We start from the raw sequence: 22,561 nt of genomic DNA on the forward strand, positions 1-22,561 counted from the left end.
ACCTCACCTGGTTTTTCATCCCATCATGCTTTGGAACGTACTGGTCACTGATGGCAATGAATCTGAAAGAGGAAAAATAGGCTTGAATTCTTACGAGTTCCTGTTAAATAATATATGTGATGTATACATTTACAAGGATGCTCAGGGTGGATTAGTAGTAAATGAATCCATAAAATTATTCAAGCTATAATATCTCAAGCAGCCGGAAAGACATATGACATCATGGCCACTTTGATGAAGCAAGGACTCCCAGGAGACTTCAGTAGACTGGAGGGGTTGATTCATTGCCCATGTTTGGCAGCAGGCACGTGCACAGGGGGGTGCTCTGGGTGCTCAAGCACCCCCCCCCCCTTTTGTACGTATCATTAATGTGGCCTCAGGGGCCGTTTAATCTACATGAGCATACAGGACAAGGACAGCATGCTGAGAAGGGCCGGGACGGCAGGCAGAGAAGAAGCAGGAGGGCATGCAGAAGGGAGCAGCTCCAGGCAGGCTTCGGTACACACATGGTGAGAGAGCTCTGGGCAGCAGACTGAGCAGAGCCTTGTTACATGCTACAGTTTTCAGCGAGGCTCTGCTGCTTGGAACTCTTCCAGTGTGAGCTGAAGCCTGCCTGGAGTTGCTTACAATCTCTGCATGCCGTCCTGCCCCTTCTCTCTGGGTCAGCAGATGTTCTGGTTCCTCTTGAAGTACCCAGCATAGAGGAAGCAGCGGTGGTGGCAAGAGGGCTCTTTGATCTCCAGGGACCATGCTGCCGATTGCCGAACAGTCATGGCTGAAGCCCCGCCCCCATGCCACAACATTCTCACCTCCGTGTATCCTAGGCTCCACCTCCCGCAAGCTCCGCCCACTCTAAGGAGTGCACCGGAACCCCAGAAAGGGATTACTGGAGATGCGTTAAGGCAGCCAGGGCAGGTAAAATGGGGGTCTTCCTGAAAGCTCCCAGAGACCGCCAGCAGCACTCTGTGACCTCTTCTTTCCCTAACAGCACCAGCTCTTTCTCAAACAGCACTCAGTAGCCACTACCCCACCAGCACCCTGTGACCTTCCCCACATTTTCCCTAGCAGCACTGAGTGACCTCTGCCCCCCCCATCAGCACCATCCCCCATACCCCCTGACAGCACCATCTGACCTTCCCCCCTCCCCAGCAGCACTCAGTAGACTCTCCCCCACCCCATGCCAGCACCCTGTGACCATCCCCACCTGTTCCCCAGTAGCACCAAGTGGTCTCTATCCCCCCCCCCCCCTCCCACCACCATGGCAGTATCCAGTGACTTTTTCCCCACCCCTCGACAGCACCCAGTGACAACCCCCCCGCAGTGAGCTCTCCCCCCCAGCAGTACTCAGTGACCTCTCCCCCACACTCCTTGACAGCACCCTGTGACCTTTCCCTCCCAGCCACACTCAGTAGACTCATTACCACCCCACGGCAGCACCCTGTGACCTTCCCCCTCTTTTTGCCAGCAGCACCAAATGATCTCTCCCCCAACCACCACCAACCACCAGTAGCATCCAGTGACCACTCTACACCTCCCCCTCCCCCGCAGCACTTTGTGGCCTCTACCCCTCAACCCCGGCAGAACCCTGTGACCTCACCCCTTCCCCAGGAGCATCCAGTAACCTCTCCTCACCCACAACAGCACCCAGTGACCTCTATCCCCCACCCTCCCAGCCGCATCCAGTGATCTCTTTCCCCTACCCTTTTGGCAGAACCCAGTAACCCCTCAAAGGGTGTGTGGGTGGGTGGGCCCCACAGGTTTTCTTGCCTGGAGTGGTCCCTTCCTCCGGACTTCCTACATATAGTGTCTGCCTGGAGTCAGTGTGTGAAAAAACGCATTTACTTGCCGGCGGCCATACGCCGGTGACAGATCTGCAGGCCAGGGATGGAGCCACAGAAACCTGGTCGTAACTTTCTGGTATTGCCGCGGCTCCACAGTGCACCTCCATGGCAACTGTGTCACACCAATGTGATGTGACATACCAGCAGAGAAACGGCTGCCAGAGGAAGAGACTAACCTGGCGTGAAGAGTAGGAGTGATAGACAGATCTGACTAAGTCTGATTGTGCGACCCTGATGACTCCATTGGTGCGCTTCTTTCACTGTGAGTGTGACTGTGGTGTCGAGACAGTCTCTATTAAGCCAGCAGAGGGGTGCACCGGTGCAATGTAGGGGAATGATGTGGGAGTCGGACTGGGAGGAGGCCCTGACTTTAAACACGATTCCAGAGTAGACATCGTATTGCGATTACGACATATTCCGAAAGCAAAGGAAGATAAAAGCCATATGTTCTGCCATCTCTATAGGGCAAAAATTACGCATGGGGACATTGCTCAATGCCAGCTTGCAAAGGAAACACTGGGCAATAATTCGCTACCTATTATTAGTAATATTGGATGAGCATGTGATATACATATATATACATATATACAATTTTACGCAATCGTAGCAGATTACGATCATCACTACTCAATTCATCATGATTGAAATAGGGCCCATTTTTTAAATGTGAGCACCCCCCACTTATGGATCCTCTGCACGGCCCTGTTTGGCAGAATACTCCATGAGGGACTAGGCTGTCCTGATTGGACCAGTCTGATCTAGTCATTCCTGGTGTGTGCTGCCGAGTGCACATATTTGTGTGGAGTCGCGGTGGGGGGGAGAGACTGGTGTGAGAGGAGAGACTAGGCCAGCTAATCTCAAACTTTTTACCCTGAAGGAACCTTTTCAAATAATTTTCGGATCTCAGGAAAGAATCCTTTTATTATTGGCACGGGCCATATCGGTGCAGGGTGAAGCCAAGAAACGGCTGCAACATGCAGCCAAATGGCAGCATTTGTGGTGGTGGTGTTATTATGAGTGGCTGGATAGTGCACTGGTTAACGGCTCTGCCTTTGGCATGGGTGACCAAGGTTCGAACCCTCGCTAGGGTCAGTACCTATTGAGTAAGGAGTTCAAGGCAAGACTTCCTAATACTGCAGGGTGGCCTATTGAGCGTGTCCCAGTGGCTGCCGCTCTTGAGCGCTTTGGGTCCAACAGGAGAAAAGCGCCATACAAATGTTAGGATTATTATTATTATGCGGCAGAGGACTGCGTCATGTCATGTCTGAGCACAGCTGTGGGCGCTCTCAAATGTGACTACATAGGGGCCGGCGCTGCCTGTCCATCGCTGGAACCGAGGTGCCTGGCCGGTACATGATGAGAGCAGCTGCAGGTGTTGAATTCACTGCCTTCAGCTGCTCATATGAAAGAACCCTTATGGTACCTTTATTCATACCTCTCAACTTTTTGAGATAAGAAAGAGGGACACTTTAACACACGCTCCTGTCACACCTCTAACCACATCCTACCACACCCCTTGTCATGCCCACAAAATAATTCAGAGTCAAATCTGTAGTTTTATCATTCAAACCCCAATAGTCTATTTAAAAAAATTAATTTATCTTAATTTTACCATTTGAAAGTAAGAAATATATGAATTTAATTTTAGTAGAAAAATACATATATTAACACAGAACTGTACATTAGTCTTGAAAAATTAACAAATAAGGAAGAAAGCGGGACAGAGGGACAGGGTTCTTAAAGAGGGACTGTCCCTCCAAAAGCGGGACAGTTGCGGGGTTTGCCTTTATTTGCCCCAACATGATTATTGCTTTCGTTCCGTGAGTATGTATTGAGGCCCAGTCACCTCTTTAGTGTTGTTATTATTTAGTATTTTATAGTGCTGACATCTACTGCAGCGCTTTACAGAGTATATATAGTCTATCCCTCAGGGGGCGCACAATCGAATACCTACCATAGTCATAGGTCCATCATAGTCTAGGGTCAATTTTTGGGTTGAGCTAATTAACTTGTGTGTGTGTGCTGACGAACAACAGCAGCTGAAGGGGCATTGTCAACCCTTTGTCAACCCATTGACCCATTTTGTGAAATGTGCTCGTTTGGCAGTTCAACCTAATTGTCCTTCCCACCAGAAGCAGCACCCCCTCCACTTGGGTTCCGCTTACTTCTGATCAACAGGTTCCAGGAGTTCTAGAGCCGGCTGGATCTCACTCTCAGGATTCTCAGTTTCCACGGTTGTGCTAATTATAGCCACGTACTTCCCATCTGATGCCACACAGTGCGAACAAGAAACCATGCACACGTAGATATCTGTGCAGAGAGAGATATGACAGATTGCAGTTAAAAATCACTCCCAGCTATATATAATACCCATCTACATCCCAGAGAGGACAGGCTGACTGTTCTGTGCCAGAGTCACTGGATACAGCTTCACAGGCTTATGGATGTAGCAATTATTATTTTTAGTCTTCATTTCAACATGTCTATTTAATTTGACAGGCAGTGAGGGTAGGGCACAGCCTCGTACTTTAAAATTAACAATTAGCAGTCTCCATGGTAACAACTCAAACACAGTGATATGATGACTTAGGTGACGAGAACTCCAGGCTTCTAACAAAGCAGGAGAGTGACTTAAAAGAAAACTCTGCTCATGTTAAAGCGTAAAACAAAATTACATAATGAATTGTATGTTTAGTACGGATAGTAAATAGAACATTAGTAGTGAAGAAATAAGTCACATATTTTATTTTCAGTTATGTATTTTTTTTTTATAACATTGCATCATTCTGTCATATTTGCAGTTTATAAACCACACTCTGGCGTATATGCAATTCACTTTTTCCCCTGAGTATTCTCCTACAGGATATTTCATAACTTGTCATAAAATGTCTTTAAAGCCACCAGCAAGCAAGAAAATACTGAAAATAAATTTGATAGTGCTTTTTAAGCAATGAGAGGATGAAAATGTATCTCCTAGGAGATAACGCAGGTGAAAAAGGGAATTGATATGGCCCTCTGTCTTTTAAGCTATACAACAGAGCAGAGCTAATTAACCTTTGAACTTTCCTACGGTAAAACCTTTTCTCAAGCTGTTTCTTGACTGTTTCTTGACTGTTTAAGTTCTCCAGAAAAGTAAACTGTATTGGACCCAAATTGGGGGCAATAGCTCAGAGAAGCTGTACTCTTCCTGTACTGGAAAACAATATGAGACTCTTTTCTTTGCTACTATTGTTCTAATTCTTAGCTTTACTACACATACAATTCATTATGTCATAAGTTTATTTTCAATTCAGGTTTGCTTTAAAAAAAATGTATTGATAAAAATCTGAATGACCTTTCTGAAACATATATAACAGGAAAGTCTTGCCAACCCAGAAGTGATATTTGTCCTGCTACTTAGTTGTTGTTTGTTTTTCTATCTTCAGGTCCTATCTAGCTGGAGGACCATGATACAGCTGTCTTTTATGCTGCCTGTGAAACTATAAAGGTGGCCATACACTGGTCGATTTGCCATCAGATTTGACCAACAGAGATCCCTCTCAGCCTCTCTGATTAAATCTTATCAGAGAGAGATCGTATGGCTGCCTTTACTGCAAACAGATTGTGAATCGATTTCAGCATGAAACCGATCACAATCTGTGAAGCTGCCGCCGCCGCCGCCGCCGCCCCCCCTTGCATACATTACCTGATCTGGCCGGCACGAGTCCCCCGGTCTCTGCTGTCTATTTCTCCGCTCTGGGCTCCAGGGCTGCAGCTTCACTGAACTTCCTGTCCGGGGAAGTTTAAACAGTAGAGGGCGCTCTACTGTTTACACTTCCTGTCCAGACAGGAAGAAGTGAAGCCAGCCGGAACCTAGCAGAGAAGGGATAGCGGGCCACACGGCCAGATAGCCACACGGACGGATTGACAGGAACAATCGATTTTGGACGGAAACCGATCGTTCGGTCAGCGTTTGCGCAACAATTTCACAGCAGATTTGATCACAGTGATTGAATTTGCTGTATATCGGCGGGAAAATGGTTAAGTGTATGGGCCCCTTAAGACTTCCCCCCTGTTAGGGGGGACAGACACCTGTATGAATGTGAGAGTTATCTAATGTAACAAACTCAGGCAACACCTCTTGACATAATACCCTGTGTGGTGCATCCTGGCACTCAATGCCTCAAGCTTCGTACACATGCTAGAGGAAACTCTGCTAAGGCAGGCGATAATGATCTAACGCAGTAGTCCTCAAACTAAGGCCCGTGGGCCGAATGCGGCCCGCCGAGGCTTTTTGACTGGCTCCCCAAACATAAAATGTACAACTTATAGATGCGGCCCACTGCACCTTTGAATATTGGCGGCCCGCATATAGAATAGCAGTGCTGGCACCACCCATCCACATACTGTAGAAGCCAGCAAACAGTCGTTCGCTGGCATCCAATTCTGCATCAGGTGACACTGTTGTCCAACTGGATGGCAGGTTGTCACCTGGGTATGCTTCACTGTCTGGTGCACAAAGACGTTCTTCGGGCGCCGCATGACTGAATGGCTGCTGCTGGGAGTTCTCCTCCAGGCATGATTGGGGGAATCAATAGCTAGATTCCATGTAATGTTTTTCAACATCATCTTATGTATGTTCCAGCCTCTCGGCAATCTAAAGTATGTTGACCCGGCACTTGACCGAAAAAGTTTGGGGACCTCTGATGTAACGTGTGTACAGTGGCCCCCAATGCCCCCTGACGCCTCGCCCATTGCTCAGCCTGGTGGATCGCTTCAACCAAACGACGCATGATGTCACTTCTGTGCCACTGTGGCAGCCTTCTGACCCCTCCACTCACTCAGTTACAAAACAAGTTGCTAGCCTATAGGCTAGCTATGTCTCTTTATAGCTACACCTATTATTAACCCTTTCCAAACCTATGTCAGACTATGTATGATATTGGCTTTTTTCAGCACAGGCCCAACATCGGAGGTACAGCACACAAGCTGTAGCCAGCGCCACCCCCCTCGTTGCCTCTTCGCTCTAGGGTGAGGATGTAGAGACCCCTAGTTCCCTGCCGCTGCAGTACTGAGCACTCGCAGGATCACCCATGTGGCCCCTGCATGCGGACAAACCCAGGATTTTCAAAAGGGGGGGGGGGGGGGGGTTCCTGAAAGGTCTCCCTCAGCCTCGCACAATACAGTATAATAATATGGTAGGACATCATGCTGGGTATACATAATGCAATTTCTGACTGACAGGATCGACAATGGGATCAATTTGGAGCAGTTTGGATACAGATAATAATGAGGACAGCCGACATTGGTAATGAAGGGAAAAGTGAAGCATTCACACAGCAGGGCACAGGGCTGTGCTCATACCTGACTGAGTTAAGTTCAACAGACAAATGCTGCTGCTCCATCCAAAGTCAACTGTAGTAGAGAAAGAAAGGGGGCAGTGCTGTGAGCTGCAGGATACCTACAGATATTCTGGTGTCTCATCTTGTGCCTGTCCCCAGACACTGCACCGGCCCTGGTCTGAGGGGGATTCTGGGCAGCTGTAATCCCCCCCCCCCCCTGTGTTTGCCTATGTGCACAGTAAGTGCTGTGAAGAAATGTGATCCAGAAATTGGATTAGAAAGGGTTACATTTACTCTGTCTACTCATTTGTGAGAAAAAAACATTAAAAAAAAGAGCAGCCACATGCTGCCTCTGACCTGACTTCCTGTTGACCTGTGACTGGGGGATGATGATTTGGCAAGACGTGCACTCATTGGTGTTCCTAATTGGATGGCTGAGGATGCAGATGACTCTGATTACTCGGCCGACCTTCTTCACTTGATCAGGAACATAGCTGGGGTCACAGATGAGCTGCTTACAGTGAGCGATCTGCAATACAAAGGAGACCAGTGTCACTAAATGCAGCGTGGTTCTGATGCAATGTCTCCATGAGAACATCTCCTCAGGGCAAGCCAGGCCCTATAAATAGGATGTCTGTATTTAGTTCCACAGAACTAACATGTCATCTGGTCAACAATCCTGCTATAAATTATACGTGGTGAATAGACAATTCTGCCAGATGTAAGTCAAAGCCACACCCACCCATGTTGGGAAGTTCCTCCCGCTTCTTCAATATTCATTATGGGTTGTTGACAAAAAGAAGGTAGGGGTACCAAGAGATATGATGCGATAGCAATTTATTATGGGTGTGTTATAATGTTATCCAATAGGAAAGGAGCATGGCTGCTGTCCTTTCTTTGAAAGCTATGATTGGTAGATGTAGGGAAGGAGTTCCCTTAGTTCAGACAGGGGGTTCTGCCCCGGTGGATGTTCTTTTCTCTGGATTGAATGGACGGGAGCTGCGAATAGGGTTACAGGACACATGGGAATGCTGGGGACTGGGAATACCCTATAGTCTGAGAGCCATAAAAGCCACATATTTTAAAATGTAATTCCGTTAGAGCCATACAATAGGTTTCAAACTGGGACAGTGCGCATGCGCAGCAGAGGGCTCACGTCCCTGTTGCCATGGTGATGTGTATAAAGTTGATCCACCAGGCAGCGGAAATGTCAGACACGTCTTCAGCTTCTCTTGAGTTTCAGCAACATCAGCAATTTCCCCGAGAGCCAGACAGGAGAAATGCTGACTAACAGCTTGTACAATTAGCTAGCTGACTTGGGGGTTGATTCAGTTTCTGGGACGAGATCCCTGCACTTTGGCCCAATAGGCTGCCTGTTAAAGCGGATCCAAGATTAAAAACTAACTATAACAAGTACGGTAACTTGTCTATATATCTTATCTAAAGTTTAGACAGCAAATCTAGCTGCAAACAGCTTCAATAGAATATGATTATTTCTTCCTGTGAACAATGACAGCAGCCATTTTGTTTGTAAACATTACACACAGGCAAGCTTATCTGCATCTTCAGCACTCAGCCTATGAAAAAAAACCTAATTCCCCTCCTCCTCCCTCCTCACTTCTGCCTCTGAAATCTCTGGCTAGTAATACCTCCCCCTCCTCCTGCCCAGACTGAGCTCCCAAGAGCTCTTGCTACTGTCTGAAAATGCCAATACTCTCTGAAAAGCTGTGAGCGTGGCTTGTTTAGTTTATAGGTAATTAGAGTATTAAAACTAAAACAAAAGAGTATTTGGCTTGAGGAATTCCCTATAAACAATAGGAAAGGAATACAATTATGCAATGAGTAAAAGTTCATCTCGGATCCACAGGCAGCCAATTGGGCCTATCAAAGTGTGGGGATCTCGTTCACTGGAGTCACTGGACCTGTCAGGATCCAGGGTGGGACAACTGGAGCAGTTGTTCGTTTTGGGGTAGCACAAGTAAGTTGGTAGTGCATGCTACAGCAGTAGCATGCATTACTTTGAAAATTGTACTTACAATGCCACATTAAGCTGCACTCCTTGAGCAGTGTAGCTTAGTGAATCAACCCCTACTGATTTGTCTGTGAGCCACATGTAACCATCAAAAGAGCCACATCTGGCTCCCGAACCATAGGTTCCCTACCCCTGCAAGAGCATAACTCCAAACTTTTGAGATAAGAAAGAGGTACACTTTAAGACATGCCCCTGCCACACCTCTTGCCACACCCCAACCACACCCCTCGCCATGCATATCACAAATAATTCAGAAGCAAAAGTAGTTTTATCATGTAAACCACACTGGTCCTTTCTATCATCAGTAGTTTTCCTTCATTTTAACATTTGAAAATAAGAAAAATATAAAATCAAATAGTGGGAATAAAGTTTAGAGTCAATTAAACACATTTCAGTAGAAAAAATACATATATTTAGTTACACAGTTCTGCACATCTGTCCTCAAAGAGGAACAAATGAGGAATAAAGAGGGACAGAGGGGTTGGTTCCCAAACAGGGACTGTCCCAACGAAACGGGACAGTTGGGAGGTATGCCTATAGTATAATCTGTGCATATAGATACTATTTCCCGACCTGTGTCTGACCTCTTTTAGGTGTGTACTTTTATAATGTGTAAAACCTTTAGGCCCCTTTTACAGTATGGGCCTGATGCAGGAAATAGTGGTACATTTTACATGCGCATGGGGGCAACTTGGGTAACCCAATTTTACCACCCGTTTGCGCATCATGCCCTATGATTCTTACCTCTCCTTGGGACTTCACACCAACTACTTTCCCCTTTTCCATCAGAATCTCATCTACGGGTTTGTTGAGCATGTACATTCCTCCATACAGAGCACTCAGCCTAAGGGAGAGAGTAGCCAAATTAAGCTATAAAAAAGGGTCACTCCAAAAAAATAAAATAATATTAATAATAATAATTGTATGACATATCAGTACTACTGTACATAACCCATTTTGTAATAGAAATGACCTTTCCATAGTAAAATTCCAACGTTCCAATGTACATTTTGATATGATCAATTCTGTTTCTTACCAACGATGCGCTCAAATTTTTTGCGCACAGAAGCAATTAGTGTCAGCAATAGATTATGAATGATCCATTAGTGTACTGTTTCAATTACAAATTATAATTCCCTTCAATAAAAAAGAGAACTTGGGGTATATGTACTAAACTGCATTACGCAGAATAATGTGCGTAAAGTTTTACAGTACAGTGTAGAGGTGTAGAGCTTCTTCCCCGCAGCCTGCACTCTCCCGGGAGGCAAGATGGCTGTCGAAGCCCTGCACTGGAGACTATTTGTGTCTCCAGTACAGGGCTTCGGGAGCCATCTTGTCATAACCCTGCACTCTGCCTGTCAGCATGGGAGATGTGCTGCAGGAGGATCGTCGGGGAGCTGCGTGCCAGACCTGCCCAATCCTTATCCCCACCCACCTATATACCTAGACTTAGGGGCGGGCCTACAGCCCTCAGGTAATGGTAGCACCATTAACCCATACAGGAGAGGGCAGTATACACATTCAATTCTATTCAGATAAAACCATACTATCTGCAAAAAGATCATTAAACCCCAGTTTGACCAAGGCATTAGTTTTAGATATCAATAGTGCTTCCTTCTGCAATAATAATTTATCATTCGAACCTCCCCTGGTTAAATTTGAAATTTTAAGTAAACCTGCCACCTGTAGACAGTTTGTAGCATATGGTGCCTTTTCTTTTAATCTGGGGTCACATGGCTATTAAATTCTTGAATCTGTATGCACATAGCGTAGTATGGATACAGAGGCGCCAAAAGGATCCTTTTGGCGCCTCTGTATCCATACAACGCTATATTAAGTCCACCCCTGGTGGAGTGATGTTATCCCCTTTTTTCCTCATCTACGGAGAGCGACTTCTTAAGGCCCGGTTAACATTAGCGTTCTGAGCCAAAAGGATCCGGTGAGCGGATCCGGTCTCTGCTTCACTGGATCCGGATGGCTCTGTCCATGGCCCGGTTCACATAGTGAAAACGGATCTGATCAATGATTGATCGGATCCGTTTTCACTCAGCAAATACACACCTAATCTTCAGTAGCAGCCGGTGGTAGAGACTTCCTCTTCTTCCACGATGACTACACAGCGCGTCATGGACGCGGAAGAAGGCGGAAGCCTCTACCGCCGGCTGCTACAGAGGTTTAGGTATGTATAATCCCTCTCTCACCCACCCTCCCGGCTGCTGCACCCTCCCTCACCCTCCCGTCGCTCAGGTTCGTGTCGGCCCATACCCCTATCCCCCATGGAACGGTCCGTTTCTTCACTAGTGTGAAGAAATGTTCAGTTTCCCATTGCCCCAATGCTGCAGCATGTTTTGTCCGGATCCGTTCCGCTAGGCAGAACGGTCCTGAAAATTAGGGCCTGCAGCAATTTTTAGATCCGGGGACCGGAAAGTACGGAACGTATCCGTACCAACGGACGCATGAGAATGGATCCATAGGTTAACATGGCTCGATGGACGTATGTCTTTTTTCAACCAAAATAACTATGTAACTATGTAACATTGGATCCTTTCACATCCGTTCCATTTGTACAGTACACGTTCCGGTCCGCAAAAAAAAATGCTAATGTGAACCTGGCCTAATCCTGAGTGGGGTCAGGTCTAATCTCCCCACCTACCTATACAGTGGTTGCCTTGGAGGTAACCCACGCTTTGTGAGTATATCTTATAACTCTATCATACTTCATTTCAGCTACCAGTACATACTACACTATATTTGGCTCTTGGTGTCCCTACTCTGTGTTCTGTATGCATATCATGGCTAACTTAACTTTTGTATCTGGGAATGGGGGAAGTGGGGTTTACAATGGCTACTTAACATGCATATATGGAGGCATAATGGTTGTTTATTTGTGGTATTTAAAAAGATCAGATATGGTTTTTTAGGACTGCTCTATTGGACTTATGTGTACATAATTCCAATATATGATTTTGGACACTTTTCCCTACCTGGCAAATCCTTGCGGCAGTTCTCCCAGTCCATAGAGCGGGTATAAATAAGGGCTTTTTGTGTATTTAGCCAGACAGTCACAGTACAGCTTGATCCGGTTCATGGTTTCCAAACAGGGCAGATCCAAATAGCTACAGAATAAAAACAGAACTTCATATTGACTTCATAGTTTAAATTACCCTTATGGATGTGTAGACATGAGAGGAACGGCTCTTTAGAAGGTGAATGCGTCCTGTGTGGGATTAAATGATATATACAAGCAGGGCCATTTTTAGGCATAGCCAAACCAGGCACATGCCTGGAGTGACACCTGCAGGAGGGGGCACCACAGAGCGATTCTCAGCACATATTATTATACACAGCTACTAGATATAACACATAAATTGGCACTGCTTGTTTGCGTAACAATGATGGCAGCTGCTATTAATGTGCTAATTAAGCAGTCATTATTTTAAGTTTAGTCTGTATTCAATTTTGAATTTCTGTCTTATAAAACCCAGGCTGTACATAAATAGTATAAGGTTTATAAAGTGGCTACAAACCCCTCATAAACATTATAGGAATGTTTTTTATGTGGGTTCATGGGCTCAATGAGTTTGGGTTGTGAGGTGTATCTAGCCTGGAATAATTTATGTATCGTTTGTAGACTTATTTTGAGAAATAACATCATTTCTGTAAAAAAAAGGTATCAATTTGTTAGGTGACAGCAAAACAAATGAAATTTGATTGGGAGGTAGAGGGTGGAACAGAAGAAGCCAGGCCAGGTCACAAAGATGGCCAGAAACAGAGACAGTCAACTTAGAAAGTTCACTTTAGTTTTTGATATACTTTTTTTTTTTACAGTAGATACCAAGGCTGTAGAGTCAGAGCAATTTTTTGGTACCTGGAGTTCGATTTGGAGTTGTTTTTTGTACCCACTCCATAGCCCTGCAAGGGCTGTGGAGTCAGAGTTGAGGAGTTGGACCAATTTTGGGTACCTGAAGTCGAAGGTGGTGGTTTCATAAACTGAGAAGTCGGAGTTGGATAATTTATGTATCGACTTCACAGCCCTGGTAGATACAGCTGATGATATCAGTTCTGTGAGCATTTGCACTCATGGCCGGATTTACCATAAGGCACTGTAGGCACGTGCCTACAGGCACCCAATGAAGGAAAGGCAGCTCACTTCCCTCCCAGAGCACCTCCCTCCTTCCCTATGCAGAGTCCTGATGAGAGTGTAAGTGAGAGGTTACTCACCCAGCTCTCGGCATTCCACTGACCAGATCTCCCTTCAGTCAGGGGCACCTCTAGCTACTTAATACCGAGGTTCCTCTAGTTGCCCAATACTTAGGCCACCTCTAGCTACTTAATATTGAGGTACTTCTGGCTACTTAATACTAAGGGGCACCTGTAGCTACCTATGATGGGCAAGAAAAGTAAGGGAGAAGTGACAGCTGGGCCAGCCAGCACACCTGCAGTGCAGTTCGGTGGTGGTTTAAAAATTCATGGAGGGTGAAGTCTAAGGTGCCAGGACATCTGTGCCTATAGGCTCCTGTGATGTAAATCCGGGCCTGCCTGCACTGTTAAACAGTAAGGAGGACCATCAAAGAAATAGAGTAAAACTAGGGAAAAAAAACATAAAAAATCCACTTCTGCCTTAAAATATTGTTTACTTACTCATCATTCCTGTACAAAGCCAGAGCGTGACCTATGAAGGACGTAACGTCAGGACTCAGGTCAAACCTCCGGTACACTTCCCTCATGTTCATCCTCTTGACATCAATGTCTTGGTGTGTCTTCACATCATGTTCGTTGAAGTTCGCCACAAAGAGCAAGAACTTGCGATACCGTCTCTTATCAAACATGCCCAGTAAGTCTTTATATGGAGACAAAAAGGTAAAGAACACAGTAAGAAGGGGCTTACCAGAGTACATCACCTGCTCATTTATGAGCACCCATTCACCAGATACCACCCCAAATCGCCAAAGACCAAAGTCCACACATCAGTCACAAACCAGCGGCCACTTAACAAATACCGTTACCCATGTATCATAGACCAACGGCCACTTAAGAAATACCCTTGCCCATTTATCATAAGGCACTACACACTAGTGCTTACTCACCAGAGACCAGCGCTTCTTCTTCTGTACAGGGTACCTTGTAGATACGTCCGGCTCTATATACATAACTTCCATCCACCACTTTGAAGTCAATATATCGAGTCACTTCTGTGTATAATAGTATCTTCACCAGCTGTCCTAACATGAGCAGAAAAAAAGTGGGCAACAGGCCGCAATATAAACTACTTATGAAATAGATTGTTATGTGTCTAAAAGTGTTTCTTGGTTTTGAATAGACTTGGATAGTGAGCACCTCTGCTAAGTGTTCGTGGTGTCGGTGTCGTTTTCATGGAGATTTCACCTTACTTGCTGTCTGGGTCGCTAAAACAGGAAGTGACAGGAATCCTTTCCAATTGAAACACAGAGAGGATTACAGCCTTTGCAGAAACCCTTATCACTCACTCCCAGTGGTTCTCACTTCCCAGGCCCGTAGGTGTGAATGGGCGCTACTTTACTTATGGCACATAAAGCGGTTTCACTCAGTTTGAACAAAAGTACCTTTGTCCCACATATAAACTGTACATGAGAAAGGGTAGCTATGCCCATCCTGCTTAGGGACCATGATTGAAAAGGTGAAAAGGTGCTGAGGGGAGTGTTCAATTTACATACTATCATTAAAAGGAAATCTTAAAGAGAATCTGTACTCTAATATTCTTACAATAAAAAGCATACCATTCTATTCCTTCTATAATTGAAGTCCAGCGCACATCTCCTATTAACACACACACAGTCCCAGATATGATTTTGGGACTGTGTGTGTGTTAATAGGAGATGTGCGCTGGACTTCAATGATAGAATATCTGTGGAGTATTGCTGTACTCAGGTTTAAGCGCACTCTGCTGATAGTGGGAAACAGATGTATCTAAGAATCAGTGCGCTTTGATTATTTAATAATAACATTCTATTCCTTATTTTCTCCTGGGTCCCTCTGTGCTGTTTCTGCCACTCCCTGCTGCAATCCTGGTTTGTAATGAACAGTTTTAGGCAGTGTTTACAAACAAATGACTGGCTTCTGTAACGATCGGTGTAACACAGAGAGGGTCTGATTACCGGTGATCTGCAGTATCACCGAGAATGCAGAATATACCCGATTATTGATGATCTGCAGTGTCACCGATAATCAGATATATATTCTAACCTCTGGACACCTGAGAGATAAGAGTGTTTCGGTGTAACAGTAATACTTTGAGTATTGCACCTGTGGGGCAGGTGCGAGGCAGTACAAGTACTGCACAAGAGACAAACTCCTTCCACTAGCCTGGACTCTCCCGAGAGAGGAGCTAGGCTGAGAGTAGGAAGGACAGAGTGTGAGTGCATGCCCGTTTCTAGCCCTGTGCGGGGCGTGCCACCGCCCGGGGCGCTGTTGGGAGGGGTGCGCTGTAATGGAGGGGGGAAGCACCGTAGCCGTGGGGAGGGCAACCCGACCTCTCCCTCCCTCCCTCTCCCGGGCCGCCCTCCGTGCTCCCCCCTCAGATGTATAGTGAGCAGCAGCAGCCAGGGAGGGAGCGCTGTATACAACATACCTCCCTGGCTCCAAGCGCTGCTCTCTCGCCGCCGGTCTTCTTCTCTCTGCATACATGCTTATACACACGCTGCTTCCTGTTTAGCCGGAAGCAGCGTATGTATACGCGTGTAGGCAGATGGGAGAAGACCGGCGGCGAGAGAGCAGCGCTTGGAGCCAGGGAGGTATGTTGTATACAGTGCTCCCTCCCTGGCTGCTGCTGCTCACTATACATCTGAGGGAGGAGCACGGAGGGCGGCCCGGGAGAGGTCGGGTTGCCCTCCCCGCGGCTACGGTGCTTCCCCCCTCCATTATGGGGGACAGCTACCTATCTAACCTATCCTGGGGGGCACCTACCTAATCTAACCTACGCTGGGGGGCAGCTACCTATCTAACCTATCCTGGGGGCACCTACCTATCTAACCTACGCTGGGGGGCAGCTACCTATCTAACCTATCCTGGGGGGCACCTACCTAATCTAACCTACGCTGGGGGGCAGCTACCTATCTAACCTATCCTGGGGGGCACCTACCTAATCTAACCTACGCTGGGGGGCAGCTACCTATCTAACCTATCCTGGGGGGCACCTACCTAATCTAACCTACGCTGGGGGGCAGCTACCTAATCTAACCTATCCTGGGGGGCACCTACCTAATCTAACCTATGCTGGGGGGCAGCTACCTATCTAACCTATCCTGGGGGGCACCTACCTAATCTAACCTACACTGGGGGGCAGCTACCTATCTAACCTATCCTGGGGGGCACCTACCTATCTAACCTACGCTGGGGGGCAGCTACCTATCTAACCTATCCTGGGGGGCAGCTACCTAATCTAACCTACGCTGGGGGGCATCTACCTATCTAACCTATCCTGGGGGGCACCTACCTAATCTAACCTACGCTGGGGGGCAGCTACCTATCTAACCTATCCTGGGGGGCACCTACCTAATCTAACCTATGCTGGGGGGCAGCTACCTATCTAACCTATCCTGGGGGGCACCTACCTAATCTAACCTACGCTGGGGGGCAGCTACCTATCTAACCTATCCTGGGGGGCACCTACCTAATCTAATCTACGCTGGGGGGCACCTACCTAATCTAACCTACACTGGGGGGCAGCTACCTATCTAACCTATCCTGAGGGGCACCTACCTAATCTAACCTACGCTGGGGGGCAGCTACCTATCTAACCTATCCTGGGGGGCACCTACCTAATCTAACCTACGCTGGGGGGCAGCTACCTAATCTAACCTACACTGGGGTGCAGCTACCTATCTAACCTACACTGGGGGGCACCTACCTAATCTAACCTACACTGGGGGGCAGCTACCTATCTAACCAACACTGGGGGGCAGCTACCTATCCTGGGGGGCAGCTACCTAATCTAACCTACACTGGGGTGCAGCTACCTATCTAACCTATACTGGGGGGCACCTACCTAATCTAACCTACACTGGGGGGCAGCTACCTATCTAACCTATACTGGGGGGCACCTACCTAATCTAACCTATGCTGGGGGGCAGCTACCTATCTAACCTATACTGGGGGGCAACTGTCTAATCTAGCCTATACTGGAAGGGGGGGGGGCAGCTACCTAATCTAACCTATACTGGGGGGCACCTACCTATCTAACGTATACTGAGGGGAACCTACCTATCTAACCTATACTGTGGGGGGCAGCTACTTATCTAACCTATACTGGGGGCACTTATCTAACCTGTATTGGGGGCACCTACCTACCTAGCTAGCCTATACAGGTGACAACTATACTGGCTACCTATATTGGAGACACCTACCTAAATGACCTATACTGGGGGCACCTACCTATCTAACCTATGCTGGGGGCAACTATTCTGGCTACCTATATTAGAGGCACCCACCTAGCTAACCTGTACTGGGGCACCTACCTATCTAACTTATACCGGGGGCGCCTGCCTATCTAACCTATACTGGGGGCAACTATACTGGCTACCTATACTGGAGGCACCTACCTGGCTAACCTATAGCGGGGGCAACTATACTGGCTCACCTATGCCTGGCTACCTATACTGGGGTACCTATTCTTGGCTACCTATACTAGGGGGACCTATACTAAGTGAAACTAGACCTGGCTAACCTATACTGCGGGCACCCATACCTTGCTCCGGGGGGGGCGCAATTTTTACACCCTCGCCCTGGGTGCATTTTAGCCTAGAAACTGCACTGTGTGAGTGACACCAAAGAGAGGGTGTCACTAACAGGTCTGGAAACTGCCTCTAACAGTAAGGCCAGTTCTCGAAGTCGGGCAAGCCAGGTCGTTAACACACAGACAAATAAGGTACAGATTCAGGAGACAGATACGGAATCCAATGAACAGGCAGGGTTGGCAACGGAGAATCAGAATAGCAAGGTACAGAATCAGGAGGCAAATACAGAGTCCAGGAACGAGCAGAGTTTGGCAACAGGAAATCAGAAATAGCAAGGTACAGAATCAGAGTTCAGGAGGATAGTCAGGCAAGCAGAAGGTCATAACAAATAATACAGATCAATATTCCTAACACTAAAGTGTGAGCTCCGTGATCATCAACACCTTTGGAAACTATGCTAGAACACAGATACTGACAAGGTCTGAGTGCTACCATGTAGTGATCGCAACGACAGACACCAGAGAATTGACCAGCACCCAGTATTTATACATCAGCGCTTCCAGCGTCTCCCCTAAGTGCTGGACCAAGGAAAAGTGGTGGAAATGTCAGCTGACCAGCTTGGTCAGCTGACCTTCTTCTGGCTGTCATATAAACTCTGCCTCTCAGCGCGCGCGCGCGTCATTCTGAACCTGTGTGGACTATCAGTCCCAGCCACACCAGTCATGCTTTGCAATGTCTCTCCTGGCCTGCACGCGGAGTGAGACGCACCGCTATCAGCACATGCGGTGGCCTCCCCGCGCCTGGTCAGACTGTCAGTAGCAGGCCTGTGCGCGCAAACCGCCGCGTCAGACGCTCCGGTTTCTCCGCGTTCCGCTATGCCAGCCGCGGAAACAGCCGCCTCATCCTGCGTCCATGCGGCGGCTTTTCCGCATTTTTCCACACTTCTAACCACAGTATCATAGGCTGAGAACAGCTTACTGTGTGACTCATGCAGAGCTTGGAGGGGGTGTGTAAAGCTTCTGCCAATGACAAGCAGTGCTGCACATTCCACACATTCCAGCCTCAGCCCGACAGACACGACAGAGGGAAGGAGATAAGATTTATTACAGAGACAGTGCAAGTAGGAAAGGCTGCAGTAAGACAGGCCACATTAGAACAGGTATAGGAACTTATAGGATAGAAGAAATAAAGCTTAAAATTTTGTTACAGGGTCTCTTTAAGCAAAATACCTGTATAATGTGGCCAGTGTAAGAATCTGTTCTTGCAATGTAAAATCCTCATTTATTTCTCCTTTAAGAAATATTCCAGAGTTGCTTACCTGGTGCTTATTCAGGTCCCTGAAATTCTCCTGGTCTCGGCATCATTTCATATTGCTCCCTTCCTCCGCTGTCCACCTCTGAAGACTGCATGCGTGACCATATGCCGTGTGCCTCCTCCATCATGCTCCTTTGACTGGGAGAATTCTGTGCTTGCACAGGATCATAAATTGCTACAGCATATGCGCAGGGCCACGCATGCACAGGCTATGCTATGCAGTAGTCGGCGACTGGCAAAGTTGTCCAGCTTTCGAAGGGGTACAGCAGAGAAATGGAGTGGCGGGAATAATTGCGAGGGACCAGGACTTCATGGGGCTAGAAGAAGCCCCAGTTAAGTAACTGGCCACATTATACTTCGAATAACATTCCCTTTACCTGCTGGGCGTTCTGATTCCCGCGGCGGGCTTTTTTCACCCAATTTTTTTTTATTTTATTATGTAGCTAGCCTATCGCTAGCTACATGATTCCCTGCTCCCTCCCTCCCACCCTTCCAATCGCCGCCGGCGATCATGCCCATCAGGAAATCCCGTTCTGAACGGGATTTCCTACAGGGCTTCCCCGTCGAACGGAGTAACGGCATTGACGTCATGACATCACAGGTAGTCCCGATCCACCCCATAGCGCAGCCTAGCGGTGATTGGCCAGGTTGCGCAAGGGGTCTGCGGGGGGGCCATCTTTCGCGGCGGGTAGCAGCGGATCGGCGGCGATCGAAACAAACACGCAGCTAGCGAAGTGCTAGCTGAGTGTTTGAAAAAAATAAATGGTGCAAATCGGCCCACTAGGGCCGGAGCGGTGCACAGTGGTGTTACTGGAAGAGCTTAGCTCGTCCAGAACGCTAGAGAGGTTAAGCCCCCAGGATGTAGCAAAACGTTCACAATAAGTTTGATATTATTTCTCTACCTACTTTTTAGTACTTTTTTTAATTAAACCAAGAACACAGTATAGCCCTTGCAGTGGAGTCTTTGAGGAATATTTGGCCCATTCTACGACTCTTCTTACCATTGGCCAAAAGGAACTTGGGTACCAGATCTACATTCCACTCTCTGCCTCTGCCCATTGGCTCGGGAGGACCAATCACATTGAACCTTCGGTAAAGCTGCAGAGGAAAATGAATGATATCAATAACTGATGTCTGAGATAGATGGATAGATAGACAGATGGATAGATAGATATGAATAGACTGACAGACAGACAGACTTGGTTTAGGAGTTAGTTACAAGTACAGATGCAAATCATTCTGGCTTGCATGCAAATTTAATGCAAATTATATGCAACTTAGACAACTCAAAAATCGGCAGGTGTAAATTTCCAAGCTGTTTACAATTTGAATGAACATTTTCTTACAAACACATGAACTAAATTGGAGAAATATCGGTATAACTTGAATTAACAATCCTTATTGGCCCATTTCAATGGTACTATAGAACTTAAATTATAAATTGTAATACTTTACAAATAAACAAAGCGCAGTGCATTATAAGTGCATAGTGCAAGTGACATAGTAGCTACTAGCTAGCCTACTTGGCTTACAGTAAACTTGTATGTTTAGTGACATCTATCAATCATAGCTCAGGAAGGTTCTGCCAATCCCACCTCTTCCAGCGGTGTGATCGTAGCTGTCTCTCCCCCGTAGTAATTGTTCCGATCTATGTGCAGAACTTTCTTGCCATTGACAGACATGATCCCCGACAAAACACACTCCTAAGCAAAGAAATACAATTCATGAATGCAATTATTTAACAATGTTAATAGTCAGAGGCGGGACAAGGTCCTCCAGCACCCAAGGCTGAGACACCAAAGTGCGCCCCTCCATCCCTCCCACCCCAGCCATCACACACTGATTGCTATTAGACTAAAAGGGCCACAGGGCCCACAACCTCCCAAACACCTAAATATCTAGTTATCTGGCTTGCAGTCACTGCTATGTATCCCCTTTTCTTATTTCTTTCTGCTTCATACACAATTAGGAATGACAGCTGAATGAATTGTGCGCCCCCCTCCTACACTGCGCCCTGAGGCTGGAGCCTCTCCAGCCTATGCCTCGGCCCGGCCCTGTTAATAGTAAACTTAGTGCCATTACCACACACTTCCTAAACTAATTTAGCTTAAAGAGAATCTGTACTGTCCGATTTGTGCAATAAAAAACATACCAATCGAGTCACTGTGATCTCCTGGATCCCTCTTTGCCATTTCCGCCGCTCCCCACCATGATCCTGGCTTTTAACCGCCAGTTTTAGGCAGTGTTTACAAACAAAAAAACATGGCCGCTAACCAGGAAGTGATGTTTGTGTATATCTCATGTTACAGTATACTACAAGTTTTTATTACATAGTGAACTCCAGTCAGAGATTCTCAGTTTCTCAGCATGGGCACGTCCCTTCCCCCTCAGACAAGCAGAAATTGAGAGCAAAGACCTGTCTGTGACTAATAAACAAAGCACATACACAGAGCCTGCAGGGGGCATGGAGGGGGTGTGCATAACTTCTCCCTATCACAGCAGAGGCAGTGCATTCCTCTCTGGCTCGACAAAGCTTGGCAAAGAAAAGAAGATTAGATATATTACAGAGACAGTGCAACTAGAAAAGGCTGCAGTAAGCCAGAGCACATTAGAACTGGTATAGGAACTTATAGGATAGAAGAAATAAGGCTGAACATTTTGTTACAGAGTCTCTTTGAAGGAAACATGAAGGGACTTTAAAAAAGGAGTTTCTCTTACCGTACCTGGGACTTTGGCCAGCCCCCTACAGCCGCACTGTGCCCGCGCTGGTCCCTCGCTGCGGCTAAGTTTTGGTATTGCCGACTTGCAAGTCGATGGCCACTGCACCTGCGCAGACCTGGCCACGCCGCCTTGATCGCGTTCCCGTTGGCAGGAGCATCCTGCGCAGGCACAGTGCAAACCTTATACTGCGCAGGACGCTCTCAGTGACGGGAGCATGAACGAGGGTGCGCGGAGGCTGGCAGAAGCCCCAGGTAAGTGAAATTATTTTTTTTAAAGTCCCTTCAGGTTTTCTTTAAAGCGGTTTGAAGCTCTGACAAAATTTTCAACAAAAATGTGTTTTCCTACTTTTTATAACCCATACAATTATCATATTTGCTTTTGTGCACAAGTATTAGGGCCCGTTTCCACTATAGCGGTGCGGAATCGCCGGGAAACTTACCGCAGACGAAATCGCATGTGGGTGCGATTTCGCAGGCGTTTTTTTACCGCGATTTCGCATGCGATTTCGCATAGGGTAGTATGTATGCGATTTTAACCTTGTCACTGCCTGTATGAATTATCATTGGTTCCTATGCGAAATCGCGGGGAAAAAACGCATGCCAACAACGCATGCGATTTCCC

At 47.0% G+C, this 22,561-nt stretch overlaps 1 protein-coding gene across 4 annotated transcripts in view; it reads right to left on the reverse strand.

The window, feature by feature from the left end:
• Window positions 1-22,561, reverse strand: part of LOC137531579 (rab GDP dissociation inhibitor beta-like) — an 87,848-nt gene that overhangs the window by 18,154 nt on the left and 47,133 nt on the right. For all 4 annotated transcript variants that reach the window (XM_068251520.1, XM_068251521.1, XM_068251523.1 and 1 more), the window contains 9 exons: window positions 20,815-20,922; window positions 20,221-20,317; window positions 14,282-14,416; window positions 13,836-14,034; window positions 12,179-12,310; window positions 9,939-10,038; window positions 7,520-7,691; window positions 4,007-4,151; window positions 8-62 (listed from right to left, as the gene is read on the reverse strand). In XM_068251520.1, coding sequence (XP_068107621.1) covers window positions 8-62; window positions 4,007-4,151; window positions 7,520-7,691; window positions 9,939-10,038; window positions 12,179-12,310; window positions 13,836-14,034; window positions 14,282-14,416; window positions 20,221-20,317; window positions 20,815-20,922 — 1,143 coding nt within the window. The remainder of the gene's footprint in view (window positions 1-7; window positions 63-4,006; window positions 4,152-7,519; window positions 7,692-9,938; window positions 10,039-12,178; window positions 12,311-13,835; window positions 14,035-14,281; window positions 14,417-20,220; window positions 20,318-20,814; window positions 20,923-22,561) is intronic.

This window comes from Hyperolius riggenbachi, chromosome 9, assembly GCF_040937935.1.
Source record: "Hyperolius riggenbachi isolate aHypRig1 chromosome 9, aHypRig1.pri, whole genome shotgun sequence".
Taxonomy (NCBI): domain Eukaryota; kingdom Metazoa; phylum Chordata; class Amphibia; order Anura; family Hyperoliidae; genus Hyperolius; species Hyperolius riggenbachi.